The 16,247-nt window shown below is 31.6% G+C and overlaps 1 protein-coding gene across 1 annotated transcript in view; it reads left to right on the forward strand.

The window, feature by feature from the left end:
- Positions 1-16,247, forward strand: part of LOC143224050 (uncharacterized) — a 110,924-nt gene that overhangs the window by 54,957 nt on the left and 39,720 nt on the right. Inside the window, exons 2-3 of the mRNA XM_076452512.1 lie at positions 12,273-13,871; positions 15,114-15,371. Of these exons, the coding sequence (XP_076308627.1) occupies positions 12,273-13,871; positions 15,114-15,371 (1,857 nt within the window). The remainder of the gene's footprint in view (positions 1-12,272; positions 13,872-15,113; positions 15,372-16,247) is intronic.

Here is a 16,247-nt window from a genome sequence, read left to right on the forward strand (position 1 = left end):
ATAATTCGTATGTTGAACAAAGTTATCCCTGATTACAGTTTATAGTTCGTATGTTGAACAAGGTTATCCATAATTACAGTTTATAATTCGTATGTTAAAAAAGTTATCCATGATTACAGTTTATAATTCTATGTTGAACACAGTTATCCATAATTACAGTTTATAATTCGTATGTTGAACAAAGTTTTCTATAATTACAGTTTATAGTTCGTATGTTTAACAAAGTTATCCATAATTACAGTTTATAATTCGTATGTTGAACAAAGTTATCCATAATTACAGTTTATAGTTCGTATGTTGAACAAAGTTATCCATAATTACAGTTTATAGTTCGTATGTTGAACAATGTTATCCATAATGACAATTTAAAATTCGTATGTTGAACAATGTTATCCATTATTACAGTTTATAGTTCGTTTGTTGAACAAACTTATCCATAATTGCAGTTTATAATTCGTATTTTCAACAGTTATCTATAATAACAGTTTATAATTTGTATGTTGAACAAAGTTACCCATAATTTCAGTTTGTAATTCGTAAGATGAACATATTTACCCATAGTTACAGGTTATAATTCGTATGTTGAGCAAGGTTGTCCATAATTACAGTTTATAGTTCGTATGTTGAACAAAGTTATCCATAATTACAGTTTATAGTTCATATTTTGAACAAAGTTATCCATAATTACAGTTTATAGTTCGTATGTTGAACACAGTTATCCATAAATACAGTTTATAATTCGTATGTTGAACAAAGTTATCCATAATTACAGTTTATAGTTCATTTGTTGAACAAAGTTTTCCATAATTACAGTTTATAGTTCGTATGTTGAACAAAGTTATCCCTGATTACAGTTTACAATTCGTATGTTGAACAAAGTTTTCCCTGATTACAGTTTATAGTTCGTATGTTGAACAAGGTTATCCATAATTACAGTTTATCGTTCGTATGTTGAACAAAGTTATCCATAATTACAGTTTATAGTTCGTATGTTGAACAAAGTTTACCCTGATTACAGTTTATAGTTCGTATGTTGAAGAAGGTTATCCATTATTACAGTTTATAATTCGTATGTTGAACAAAGTTATCCATAATTACAGTTTATAGTTCGTATGTTGAACAAAGTTATCCCTGATTACAGTTTATAATTCGTATGTTGAACAAAGTTATCCATAATTGCAGTTTATAATTCGTATGTTGAACAAAGTTTTACATAATTACAGTTTATAGTTCGTATGTTCTACAAAGTTATTCATAATTACAGTTTGTAATTCGTAAGATGAACATATTTACCCCTAGTTACAGGTTATAATTCGTATGTTGAACAAAGTTATCCCTGATTACAGTTTATAGTTCGTATGTTGAACAAGGTTATCCATTATTACAGTTTATAGTTCGTATGTTGAACAAAGTTATCCCTGATTACAGTTTACACTTCGTATGTTGAACAAAGTTATCCCTGATTACAGTTTATAATTCGTATGTTGAACAAAGTTATCCCTGATTACAGTTTATAGTTCGTATGTTGAAGAAGGTTATCCCTGATTACAGTTTATAATTCGTATGTTGAACAAAGTTATCCATAATTACTGTTTATAGTTCGTATGTTGAACACAGTTATCCATAATTACAGTTTATAATTCGTATGTTGAACAAAGTTATCCATAATTACAGTTTATAATTCGTATGTTGAACAAAGTTATCCATAATTACAGTTTATAGTTCGTATGTTGAACAATTTTATCAATAATTGCAGTTTATAATTCGTATGTTCAACAGTTATCTATAATAACAGTTTATAATTTGTATGTTGAACAAAGTTACCCATAATTTCAGTTTACAATTCGTATGTTGAACAAAGTTATTCCTGATTACAGTTTATAGTTCGTATGTTGAATAAGGTTATCCATAATTACAGTTTATAATTCATATGTTAAAAAAGTTATCCATGATTACAGTTTATAATTCGTATGTTGAACACAGTTATCCATAATTACAGTTTATAATTCGTATTTTTAACAAAGTTATCCATAATTACAGTTTATAGTTCGTATGTTGAACAAAGTTATCCCTGATTACAGTTTATAATTCGTATGTTGAACAAAGTTATCCCTGATTACAGTTTATAGTTCGTATGTTGAACAAGGTTATCCATAATTACAGTTTATAATTCGTATGTTAAAAAAGTTATCCATGATTACAGTTTATAATTCGTATGTTGAACACAGTTATCCATAATTACAGTTTATAATTCGTATGTTGAACAAAGTTTTCTATAATTACAGTTTATAGTTCGTATGTTTAACAAAGTTATCCATAATTACAGTTTATAATTCGTATGTTGAACAAAGTTATCCATAATTACAGTTTATAGTTCGTATGTTGAACAAAGTTATCCATAATTACAGTTTATAGTTCGTATGTTGAACAATGTTATCCATAATGACAATTTAAAATTCGTATGTTGAACAATGTTATCCATTATTACAGTTTATAGTTCGTTTGTTGAACAAACTTATCCATAATTGCAGTTTATAATTCGTATGTTCAACAGTTATCTATAATAACAGTTTATAATTTGTATGTTGAACAAAGTTACCCATAATTTCAGTTTGTAATTCGTAAGATGAACATATTTACCCATAGTTACAGGTTATAATTCGTATGTTGAGCAAGGTTGTCCATAATTACAGTTTATAGTTCGTATGTTGAACAAAGTTATCCATAATTACAGTTTATAGTTCATATTTTGAACAAAGTTATCCATAATTACAGTTTATAGTTCGTATGTTGAACACAGTTATCCATAAATACAGTTTATAATTCGTATGTTGAACAAAGTTATCCATAATTACAGTTTATAGTTCATTTGTTGAACAAAGTTTTCCATAATTACAGTTTATAGTTCGTATGTTGAACAAAGTTATCCCTGATTACAGTTTACAATTCGTATGTTGAACAAAGTTTTCCCTGATTACAGTTTATAGTTCGTATGTTGAACAAGGTTATCCATAATTACAGTTTATCGTTCGTATGTTGAACAAAGTTATCCATAATTACAGTTTATAGTTCGTATGTTGAACAAAGTTTACCCTGATTACAGTTTACAATTCGTATGTTGAACAAAATTTTCCATGATTACAGTTTATAGTTCATATGTTGAACAAAGTTATCCCTGATTACAGTTTATAATTCGTATGTTGAACAAAGTTATCCCTGATTACAGTTTATAATTCGTATGTTGAACAAAGTTATCCATAATTGCAGTTTATAATTCGTATGTTGAACAAAGTTTTACATATTTACAGTTTATAGTTCGTATGTTGTACAAAGTTATCCATAATTACAGTTTGTAATTCGTAAGATGAACATATTTACCCCTAGTTACAGGTTATAATTCGTATGTTGAACAAAGTTATCCCTGATTACAGTTTATAGTTTGTATGTTGAACAAAGTTATCCCTGATTACAGTTTATAGTTCGTATGTTGAACAAGGTTATCCATAATTACAGTTTACACTTCGTATGTTGAACAAAGTTATCCCTGATTACAGTTTATAGTTCGTATGTTGAAGAAGGTTATCCATATTTACAGTTTATAATTCGTATGTTGTACAAAGTTATCCATAATTACAGTTTATAGTTCGTATGTTGAACACAGTTATCCATAATTACAGTTTATAATTCGTATGTTGAACAAAGTTATCCATAATTACAGTTTATAGTTCGTATGTTGAACAATGTTATCCATAATTGCAGTTTATAATTCGTATGTTCAACAGTTATCTATAATAACAGTTTATAATTTGTATGTTGAACAAAGTTACCCATAATTTCAGTTTATAGTTCGTATGTTGAACAAAGTTTACCCTGATTACAGTTTACAATTATTATGTTGAACAAAGTTATCCCTGATTACAGTTTATAGTTCGTATGTTGAACAAGGTTATCCATAATTACAGTTTACACTTCGTATGTTGAACAAAGTTATCCCTGATTACAGTTTATAGTTCGTATGTTGAAGAAGGTTATCCATAATTACAGTTTATAATTCGTATGTTGTACAAAGTTATCCATAATTACAGTTTATAGTTCGTATGTTGAACACAGGTATCCATAATTACAGTTTATAATTCGTATGTTGAACAAAGTTATCCATAATTACAGTTTATAGTTCGTATGTTGAACAATGTTATCCATAATTGCAGTTTATAATTCGTATGTTCAACAGTTATCTATAATAACAGTTTATAATTTGTATGTTGAACAAAGTTACCCATAATTTCAGTTTATAGTTCGTATGTTGAACAAAGTTTTCCCTGATTACAGTTTACAATTATTATGTTGAACAAAGTTATTCCTGATTACAGTTTATAGTTCGTATGTTGAATAAGGTTATCCATAATTACAGTTTATAATTCATATGTTAAAAAAGTTATCCATGATTACAGTTTATAATTCGTATGTTGAACACAGTTATCCATAATTACAGTTTATAATTCGTATGTTGAACAAAGTTTTCCATAATTACAGTTTATAGTTCGTATGTTTAACAAAGTTATCCATAATTACAGTTTATAATTCGTATGTTGAACAAAGTTATATATTATCACTGGTTTGATCATGGTGTTAGTATTATCTCATCATTAGTTTGATCACGGTGTTAGTATATCTCATCATTAGTTTGATCACGGTGTTAGTATATCTCATCATTAGTTTGATCACGGTGTTAGTACTATCTCATCATTAGTTTGATCACGGTGTTAGTACTATCTCATCACTGGTTTGATCATGGTGTTAGTACTGTCTCATCATTAGTTTGGTCAGGGTGTTGGTACTATCTCATCATTAGTTTGATCAGGGTGTTAGTACTGTCTCATCATTAGTTTGATCAGGGTGTTAGTACTATCTCATCATTAGTTTGATCAGGGTGTTAGTACTATCTCATCACTGGTTTGATCATGGTGTTAGTACTATCTCATCATTAGTTTGATCCGGGTGTTAGTACTCTCTCATCATTAGTTTGATCCTGGTGTTAGTACTATCTCATCACTAGTTTTATCAAGGTGTCAGTACTATCTCATCATTAGTTTGATCAGGGTGTTAGTACTATCTCATCATTAGTTTGATCACGGTGTTAGTAGTATCTCATCATTAGTTTGGTCATGTTGTTAGTATTATCTTATCATTAGTTTGATCACGGTGTTAGTAGTATATCATCATTAGTTTGATCATGGTGTTAGTACTATCTTATCATTAGTTTGATCATGGTGTTAGTACTATCTCATCATTAGTTTGATTACGGTGTTAGTACTATCTCATCATTAGTTTGATAACGGTGTTAGTACTATCTCATCATTAGTTTGATTACGGTGTTAGTACTATCTCATCATTAGTTTGATCACGGTGTTAGTACTATCTCATCATTAGTTTGATCACGGTGTAAGTACTATCTCATCATTAGTTTGATCACGGTGTTAGTACTATATTATCACTGGTTTGATCATGGTGTTAGTACTATCTTATCATTAGTTTGATCATGGTGTTAGTACTATCTCATCATTAGTTTGATCACGGTGTTAGTACTATCTCATCATTAGTTTGATTACGGTGTTAGTACTATCTCATCATTAGTTTGATCACGGTGTTAGTACTATATTATCACTGGTTTGATCATGGTGTTAGTATTATCTCATCATTAGTTTGATCACGGTGTTAGTATTATCTCGTCATTAGTTTGATCACGGTGTTAGTACTATCTCATCATTAGTTTGATCACGGTGTTAGTACTATCTCATCATTAGTTTGATCACGGTGTCAGTACTATCTCATCATTAGTTTGATCAGGGTGTTAGTACTATCTCATCATTAGTTTGATCACGGTGTTAGTACTATCTCATCATTAGTTTGATCACTGTGTTAGTATTATCTCATCATTAGTTTGATCACGGTGTTAGTATATCTCATCATTAGTTTGATCATGGTGTTAGTATTATCTCATCATTAGTTTGATCACGGTGTTAGTATTATCTCATCATTAGTTTGATCACGGTGTCAGTACTATCTCATCATTAGTTTGATCAGGGTGTTAGTACTATCTCATCACTGGTTTGATCATGGTGTTAGTACTATTTCATCATTAGGTTGATTATTTTTGTTAGCATAACTTAGTTGTTAATCTTACAGATTTTACTGGTTTTGAATTATAGTGTATGTACTGAGGGAAAAAGGGAAAGATGTAATATATACATATTTACCACTCCTGTAGTGAACGTGTTAGATATGTTTGAGTGGTATTTGTATTTTAAATCACTGAGCCTAAACAACTGTTGAACCACTTTCCGACTTTCTTAAACAATCCCGAGTTGTTCTCAAAATGTATAATATAGTCTAGCACTTTACATAATTACTTTCGTAACAAGATAAACTAGGATATAATTATTGTTGTCTTGAAGAAAATCCTGCCTTATTACAATTATTGATTACTGATTAGTTTTCATCAAATCCACTATGTCAAATTTTAAACAGAGTTTAACCGATTAGTTAAGAACTATAACAACTATTTATGTTATAAAACAAGATACAAGAGTTTAAGACTAGAAATTAGTATCCATGTCACTAGATGGCACTACTAGATATGTTGTAAATAATCGTTTGTTACAACTAACTTTGCTTTTTAACTGTTTTCCTGTTGGTCGTTTCTAGGGTTACAATTGATCCAACCTTACCGTGGCTCAATTGCAAGTCCGAAAGCACACAGTGCACAAACCGCGGTTTGATGCGGTATGGTATTCATAGCACAGATAACCTGTTGTATAACATAAATAAATTATAACAATCCAACAAACAAACAAAAAATATTCAATAACAGATCCGCTGAAACAAGAAGAAATAATTATATTGTTTTAAAGACTGGTCATAATAATACCAGCGTTATTTTGCTTTAAAGTCTGTTTATAATAATACCAGCGTTATATTGCTTTAAAGACTGGTTATAATAATACCAGCGTTATATTGCTTTAAAGACTAGTTATAATAATACCAGCGTTATTTTGTTTTAAAGTCTGGTTATAATAATACCAGCGTTATATTGCTTTAAAGACTGGTTACAGTAATACCAGCCTTATATTGTTTTAAAGACTGGTTACAGTAATACCAGCGTTATATTGCTTTAAAGACTGGTTATAATAATACCAGCGTTATATTGCTTTAAAGACTGGTTATAATAATACCAGCGTTATATTGCTTTAAAGACTGGTTATAATAATACAAAAGTTATATTGTTTTTAAGACTAGTTATAATAATACAAGCGTTATATTGTTTTTAAGACTGGTTATAATAATACAAGCGTTATATTGTTTTTAAGACTGGTTATGATAATACAAGCGTTATATTGTTTTTAAGACTGGTTATAATAATACAAGCGTTATATTGTTTTTAAGACTGGTTATAATAATACAAGCGTTATATTGTTTTTAAGACTGGTTATAATAATATAAGCGTTATATTGTTTTTAAGACTGGGTATAATAATACCAGCGTTTTATTGTTTTTAAGACTGGTTATAATAATATAAGCGTTATATTGTTTTTAAGACTGGTTATAATAATACCAGCGTTTTATTGTTTTTAAGACTGGTTACAGTAATACCAGCGTTTTATTGTTTTAAAAGACTGGTTACAGTAATACCAGCGTTATATTGTTTTAAAGACTGGTTATAATAATACCAGCGTAATATTGCTTTAAATACTGGTTATAATAATACCAGCGTTATATTGCTTTAAAGACTGGTTATAATAATACCAGCGTTATATTGCTTTAAAGTCTGGTTATAATAATACAAGGGTTATATTGTTTTTAGGACTGGTTATAATAATACAAGTGTTATATTGTTTTTAAGACTGGTTATAATAATACAAGCGTTATATTGCTTTAAAGACTGGTTATAATAATACCAGCGTTATATTGCTTTAAAGACTGGTTATAATAATACAAGAGTTATATTGTTTTTAAGACTAGTTATAATAATACAAGCGTTATATTGTTTTTAAGACTAGCTATAATAATACAAGCGTTTTATTGTTTCTAAGACTGGTTATAATAATACAAGCGTTATATTGTTTTTAAGACTGGTTATAATAATAACAGCGTCATATTGTATTTAAGACTGGTTATAATAATACCAGCGTTATATTGTTTTTAAGACTGGTTATAATAATACCAGCGTTATATTGTTTTTAAGACTGGTTTTAATAATACAAGCGTTATATTGTTTTTAAGACTGGTTATAATAATACAAGCGTTATATTGTTTTTAAGACTGGTTATAATAATATCAGCGTTATATTGTTTTTAAGACTGGTTATAATAATACAAGCGTTATATTGTTTTTAAGACTGGTTATAATAATACCAGCGTTATATTGTTTTAAAGACTGGTTATAATAATACCAGCGTTTTATTGTTTTTAAGACTGGTTACAGTAATACCAGCGTTTTATTGTTTTAAAAGACTGGTTACAGTAATACCAGCGTTATATTGTTTTAAAGACTGGTTATAATAATACCAGCGTAATATTGCTTTAAATACTGGTTATAATAATACCAGCGTTATATTGCTTTAAAGACTGGTTATAATAATACCAGCGTTATATTGCTTTAAAGTCTGGTTATAATAATACAAGGGTTATATTGTTTTTAGGACTGGTTATAATAATACAAGTGTTATATTGTTTTTAAGACTGGTTATAATAATACAAGCGTTATATTGCTTTAAAGACTGGTTATAATAATACCAGCGTTATATTGCTTTAAAGACTGGTTATAATAATACAAGAGTTATATTGTTTTTTAAGACTAGTTATAATAATACAAGCGTTATATTGTTTTTAAGACTAGCTATAATAATACAAGCGTTTTATTGTTTCTAAGACTGGTTATAATAATACAAGCGTTATATTGTTTTTAAGACTGGTTATAATAATAACAGCGTCATATTGTATTTAAGACTGGTTATAATAATACCAGCGTTATATTGTTTTTAAGACTGGTTATAATAATACCAGCGTTATATTGTTTTTAAGACTGGTTATAATAATACCAGCGTTATATTGTTTTTAAGACTGGTTTTAATAATACAAGCGTTATATTGTTTTTAAGACTGGTTATAATAATACAAGCGTTATATTGTTTTTAAGACTGGTTATAATAATATCAGCGTTATATTGTTTTTAAGACTGGTTATAATAATACAAGCGTTATATTGTTTTTAAGACTGGTTATAATAATACCAGCGTTATATTGTTTTAAAGACTGGTTATAATAATACCAGTGTTTTATTGTTTTTAAGACTGGTTATAATAATATTAGCGTTTTATTGTTTTCAAGACTGGTTTAATAATACCAGAGTTATATTGTTTTAAAGACTGGTTATAATAATAACAGCGTCATATTGTATTTAAGACTGGTTATAATAATACAAGAGTTATATTGTTTTTAAGACTGGTTATAATAATACAAGCGTTATATTGTTTTTAAGACTGGTTATAATAATACAAGCGTTATATTGTTTTTAAGACTGGTTATAATAATACAAGCGTTATATTGTTTTTAAGACTGGTTATAATAATACAAGCGTTATATTGTTTTTAAGACTGGTTATAATAATACCAGCGTTTTATTGTTTTAAAGACTGGTTATAATAATACGAGCGTTATATTGTTTTAAGACTGGTTATAATAATACGAGCGTTTTATTGTTTTAAGACTGGTTATAATAATACCAGCGTTTTATTGTTTTAAGACTGGTTTAATAATACCAGCGTTATATTGTTTTAAAGACTGGTTTTAATAATAACAGCGTCATATTGTTTTAAAGACTGGTTACAGTAATACCAGCGTTATATTGTTTTAAAAGACTGGTTACAGTAATACCAGCGTTATATTGTTTTAAAGACTGGTTACAATAATACCAGCGTTATATTGTTTTAAAGACTGGTTATAATAATACCAGCGTTATATTGCTTTAAAGACTGGTTATAATAATACCAGCGTTATTTTGCTTTAAAGACTGGTTATAATAATACCAGCGTTATATTGTTTTTAAGACTGGTTATAATAATACAAGCGTTATATTGTTTTTAAGACTGGTTATAATAATACAAGCGTTATATTGTTTTTAAGACTGGTTATAATAATACAAGCGTTATATTGTTTTTAAGACTGGTTTAATAATACCAGCGTTATATTGTTTTAAAGACCCTAATTTAACAGTGTAAGACTAGAGGGAAGACGGCTAGTCATTACCACCCACAGCCAACTCTTGGGCTACTCTTTCACTGATGAATAGTGGGATTGACCGTGATATTACAACGCCCCCATGGCTGAATAGGCGAACATGTTTGGTGCGACCGGGATTCGAACCCGCGACCCTCAGCTTACTATTTGAACGCCTTAACCCACCTGGCCATACCAGGCAATGATTATACATCTTGACAACAACCCACAGCGTAGTTTCCATTGTTAGGAGCTTCTTCGTAAGGTTGCCATGTCCGAATGACACTCGTCCTCCTTGTGCTTTCCGCAAGGCATCTAGTATAAGAGAACAGTTTTTCAGAGCCAATGTTCTATATAAATCCTTAGGAAACTTGAATACGCAACGCACGCATTCCCATTTCATTCTCAGATTTTGAGATATGCGACTGTTGAACAAATATGCTGTAGAATCTACTCGTCTACACGTGATTTGTGTCATTTTTTCCAAATGGAGATTCTTCTTGATTTTGTTTTTTAATATTTCTTGGGACATTTGGACTTTTTCAGCCGCTGATATATGTGTTCGTAGATCCTTATCGTGGCTGGGATCCGATCTGTTGTAAGTATCTTTCTAGGTAGTTCTGCTCTTCATTTTCTTTTGTTTTCCAGTGTTTTAAAGCACAACGGATATCTCTTTATTGGAATTTTCTAAACATATCTTTACGATTCGCGTATATGTTTATTTTGCGTCATAAAGCGATACTACGTACACTTTTCAAAAGTAATAAACATTTGGTGATACGACACAACCGACGCCAAAAGTCAAAATGTAGTTCTGATTCATATTATTTGTACGTGTGTGTGGTTGCCATGTCATTCGTCCATTTGCATATTGAAAATACATTTAATATAATGTACTCAACTTTCTGTGTCTCTTTCAGTGGGATCGCATCAAACATGCTCGTCCTCCCAGCCGTGGGGGCGTTATAATACGACGATCAATCCCACTATTCGTTGGTAAAAGAGTTGCCCAAGAGTTGGCGGTGAGTGGTGATGACTAGCTGCCTTCCCTCTAGTCTTACACTGCTAAATTAGGGACGGCTAGCGCAGACAACCCTCGAGTAGCTTTGTGCGAAATTCAAAATCACACAAATAAACTATTTTAGTAATATTACAAACAATTTGCTGGTCGGATCAACAGTAAACTTATCTCTGCAGTTATTTTAACAGACCGAAATTATAAAAACGAATTTGTTGCTTGAAGAATGAAAGTTAAAACATGTATTAAGTAAGAAGATGTCTTCTTATTTCTCTATTTTTACAGTTATCCGCCATTTTCCCATTAAAACTGTTAGTTGATTTGTATTTATAAAAGTATAACCTAGTATGGTAAGAGTAAGTACAACGTAATTAAATTCCCCTTGAAGTTGAAATAGATACAACAGAAACGCATCATTCATCATAACATTTGATGTTTTTTTTCACAATTTCTTTGAACTTATGGAGCTTCGAATATTTTGATGGTACTGTAATCTATCTCAATTTGTTTAATTTATGTGACTTGCAGAAATTAGATATTATGATATTTAAATTGTTTCGTATTTTCTTCATTAGAAGCAGGTGGTGAAGACGCTTGATTCGTAATTTGAGGTTTGCGGGTTCGAATATGTTCTCTCTTTCAGTAGTTTTGACGATATTGAGTGTAACATTATAAAGCCCTCATGGCTATCAGATTACGAGTCGAGCGCCCTAACCACCTGGCCATGCCGGGCCTATCCTTTTTTGAAATCCCCCAATTTTCGTGAGATATCACAGTCTCCGATTCAATCTAGTACACTTATCTTTAACACGTGCAGTCCATGTTTAATTTGAATTTAAAATAGTGCCTAAAAAACTAACATCTGTGGTAAAAGCGATTTGTGTTTGATCAAACATCCCATTTATTTGTAATATTTAATTTGGTTCGAAATTTACACAATTATTACTTTCATATACTCCTAACTATTGTCATCCTTATTCCAGGTCCAATCCCCTACAGGAGACCTGCGCAACCTGAAAGGACTTCCTCAATTATTTCTTCAGAAATTCCAAACCAGAAATCTCCGTCGATAGTGTCGCAGTCGTCACCACAAGGAACTGTTTTCGGCATATGTCGCTACCTGCGTCCAGCTCAACCAGGTTCTTCCATCCAACCCCAGTTTCAACAGTCATGTTCCATTGGTCGTCCGGTTTCGAAGTTTCAACAGTCAGGTGATAATGAGCCGAAACAACCTTTGTGTAACAACCAAATCCGCGTGAGGAATTCAAACAGTTTATCATCCGAGGGAAGTCGTAACTCGCAGTATTCAGTACAAAATAGCAGTATATACTTTGACGATGAAAACTCTAACGATCAAGACGAGTATATTCCAGGTGACGTTAACGACTGCTATAACATTAATGTGAACATTCCAGACGAACATCCCCAAACTGAGGTTAACGAATGCTACAATGTTAATGTGAAAGCTCCAAAAACAGTTATTATTTCCAATTTTCATGATTTTTGTCAGACTATGCTATCGGTGGATGGGGTAGAAGGAGATACCTTTGGACATAGTCTACGGCCAAGTGAAACCCAGAGGAACGAAAAGCTATTGAGTGACAACCCTAAAGTAACTACAACTGAACCCGAAGGTTTCAGTGATATCTCTAATACCCAGCAAGAGTACCTTTCAGATCATAACAAATCTAGAATCTCTTCGAATCCACGTCTTTACAAGCCCCCAGAATTCACGTCTCTACAAGCCCAGAGGATCTACGTCTCTACAAGCCCACATTTCACTTCTAGTAATGGCGAAAAACGTGTAGAAGATAACCTAGTGCCGAAGATACACGGGAACAACAACGACATTTATAACCATTGTAGCATAGAAATTCAAAAGCCTGTTGAAAAAAAATTAGGTCTTCCCAAGTCTCTGTCTTCTCCTTCCCTCCAAAGTCCCGGAATTGTGAAAGAAGTGTTAGAAAAGATGGCTAGTCACTCAAATCCTGAAGGCTGTTCATCTGAATTTGTATTTCTCGATGAAAATTCTGGAAGGAATTACCGATATTCAAGTAAGGATCATGGAAGAAGCGATGCAGAGGCATTAAGAATAATTCAAGACTTGGACAGATCTTTGGATGAAGCTCTGCCACCATCCAATGAAAGCACTCCAGTAAGTCAATCAAAACATCCTCATTTTAGTACTCCTACATCAGGACAGAACAGGTCTCCAGTGGAAGTTGAAGATAACGAATCTCAAACAGATAATCTGGTTGAAGAGATATATCTTCAATCAAATAACAAAAAGAGTGGTGAGGGATTATCAAAAGTAAAGTCTGGAGATCCAAACCAGAAAGCTGAAGATAAGAAACAACAGAAACAGAAGTTTCGTAGGACAACAGATGCAGCAGTAAATACGGTTCTGGAACGAGCAGTAAGAAGAAACAGTGAACCACCGAAAGGTTCTCAGGAACAGACTAATAGAAAAGACACCAGCTTATCAACAGTGGATAATTCACCCAGAAAAAAACTGGATGAGCGTCCACCAGTTCCACCCAAAAATTTTCCTTGTCTGAAGAGTTGGCTCAACATAAGAAATTAAATAGTAAGTGTACTACATATTTATCTCTACAATATTATAATGAAATAGTAAGTGTACTACATATTTATCGCGACCCTCAGATTACGCTTCGAGTGCTTGAATCACCCTGCCATGTTGGGCCTCATAGGTGTGAGGAGAGGTTTTGGAAATTTCAACCTGCACAACAATACTGACGTTACATTAATGTTTACATACACACATATATTGCTGATTTTTACATTCGAGAATCTTTTACAACTTTAGTGGATAGGAGGGAATTTTACAGTACAGATTCAACAGTATATGTAACGTACATGTCCTAGTATACATTTAACTTAAACATGTTACGTACAAGTCCTAGTATACATTTAACTTAAACATGTTACGTACATGTCCTAGTATACATTTAACTTAAACATGTTACGTACATGTCCTAGTATACATTTAACTTAAGCATGTTACGTACATGTCCTAGTATACATTTAATTTAAAGAAACATCGATATTAAAACAGGCATATAATAGTAAATCTGTCATAGTTGTTACATAGCAGTAAGCATGTGAAAACAATAAACATATACAAGTTACTGTTACGTACTTGTTACATTGCAGTAAGCATGTAAAAACAATAAACATTACAAGTTACTGTTACGTACTTGTTACATAGCAGTAAGCATGTAAAAACAATAAACATATACAAGTTACTGTTACGTACTTGTTACATTGCAGTAAGCATGTAAAAAGTTTTATAGTTTACTGTTTCCTTCAATACTTGTTACACATCAATAATAAGTAAAAACGACTGGGTCAAGAAAGCTGAAGCAAAGTCAACTGTAATTTAACCGAATGGCAGAAAATTGTCATGGTTATATGCAATCTGCAGCTAAAAATGCAAAGCGCTGGATGTGACATATCGTGGCTCAAACTTTGGACCAAGCCTGACCACGTTTAACACTCCTTTTAACGTGATGAAAGTTGTAGTTGGCTTTTTTAAACAGTAATTTTAGAGAGATAGTGCAATAAAAACTTACGAACATATTTGCGTGACTTCTGTCTACGATCAGTTCATTGGTGTTAGAATATCAACATAGTAACGTTTTTCTTTCGAACTTGATCCAGGCCTATATAAGGTCAATGGAACACCAGACTTTACGAACAGGTTTCATAGTAAATTATTATGGTTAAAATACTACAACGAGATATCACAAAATCTATAGTTATATCTCTGTGTATTATTACGGAACACTCTACAATATTTTCAGGTTCACCACGATCAGATGATCATCTTCCAACACCGAACACTCACCACTTCGAGGCTGAAGTGACATCTTTAACCAAAGATTATTTCGAGAATTCCATTGTTGCTAACACTAGTACCAGTTCAGTGGATTCTGGTACCAGCTCTCCTCAACAGGGTCACTTTGTGGTGGTGGCAGTTGACTTCGGGACAACTTACAGTGGTTATGCCTTCAGTTTCATCCGGGATCCTGCAAATATCCATATGATGAGGAAATGGGAAGGTTAGTTACTCAACATGTTTACTAAGGGTTGTAGAGTATAATGTTACAAAAAATTCCACATTTTCAGGATATATCCATAAGTAAGTTATTATTTTTAAGTATTGTTAGTAACTGTCTTTGACGTCTGTTATTTGTACTACCTGCCTATATAGGGTTAGTAATACTCTGTATTCGGTAACGTCATATTCTGAATATGGTTGATAATATCTGGTATTCTGTGACATTGCATTCTTAAAGGGTTGACAATACCGTATATTCTGTTACGTCATATCCTGTATAATGTTAGTAATAACTCGTATTCAGTGATGTCATATTCGGTATAGGGCCTTCCGTAATTTTCATGTTATTGTAAGTTTTGGTTAATATTCTATATTCTGTGACCTTATATTCTTACACTTGACTGGAAAAGCTCTGTTACTAGACTGCATCTGCTTAGGAAGTTTTGATTTGGTTTGGTTTGTTTTGAATTTCGCGCAAAGCTACACGAGGGCTATCTGCTCTAGCCATCCCTAATTTAGCAGAGTAAAACTAGAGGAAAAGCATCACCACTCACCACCAACTCTTGAGCTACTTTTTTTACCAAAGAATAGTGGGATGGACCGTGACATTAAAACGCCCCCACGGCTGAAAGGGCGAGCATGTTTGGTGTGACGGGAATTCGAACCCGCGATCTTCGGATTACAAGTCTTAACCACCTGGTCATGCCGGGCCAGAAAGTTTTGAACGACGCTTTTAGCTAAAAAAAATCATTTATAAATCTTCTACAAATATTAACAATGTCTGTCCAGTCTACTTTCCTCTATATAAACCTTCTCTCAAGTAAGATTCTTGCATGTTTTTGATAACACACTATCTTCTGTCACATCATATTCTATA

This window comes from Tachypleus tridentatus, chromosome 8, assembly GCF_004210375.1.
Source record: "Tachypleus tridentatus isolate NWPU-2018 chromosome 8, ASM421037v1, whole genome shotgun sequence".
Classification (NCBI taxonomy): domain Eukaryota; kingdom Metazoa; phylum Arthropoda; class Merostomata; order Xiphosura; family Limulidae; genus Tachypleus; species Tachypleus tridentatus.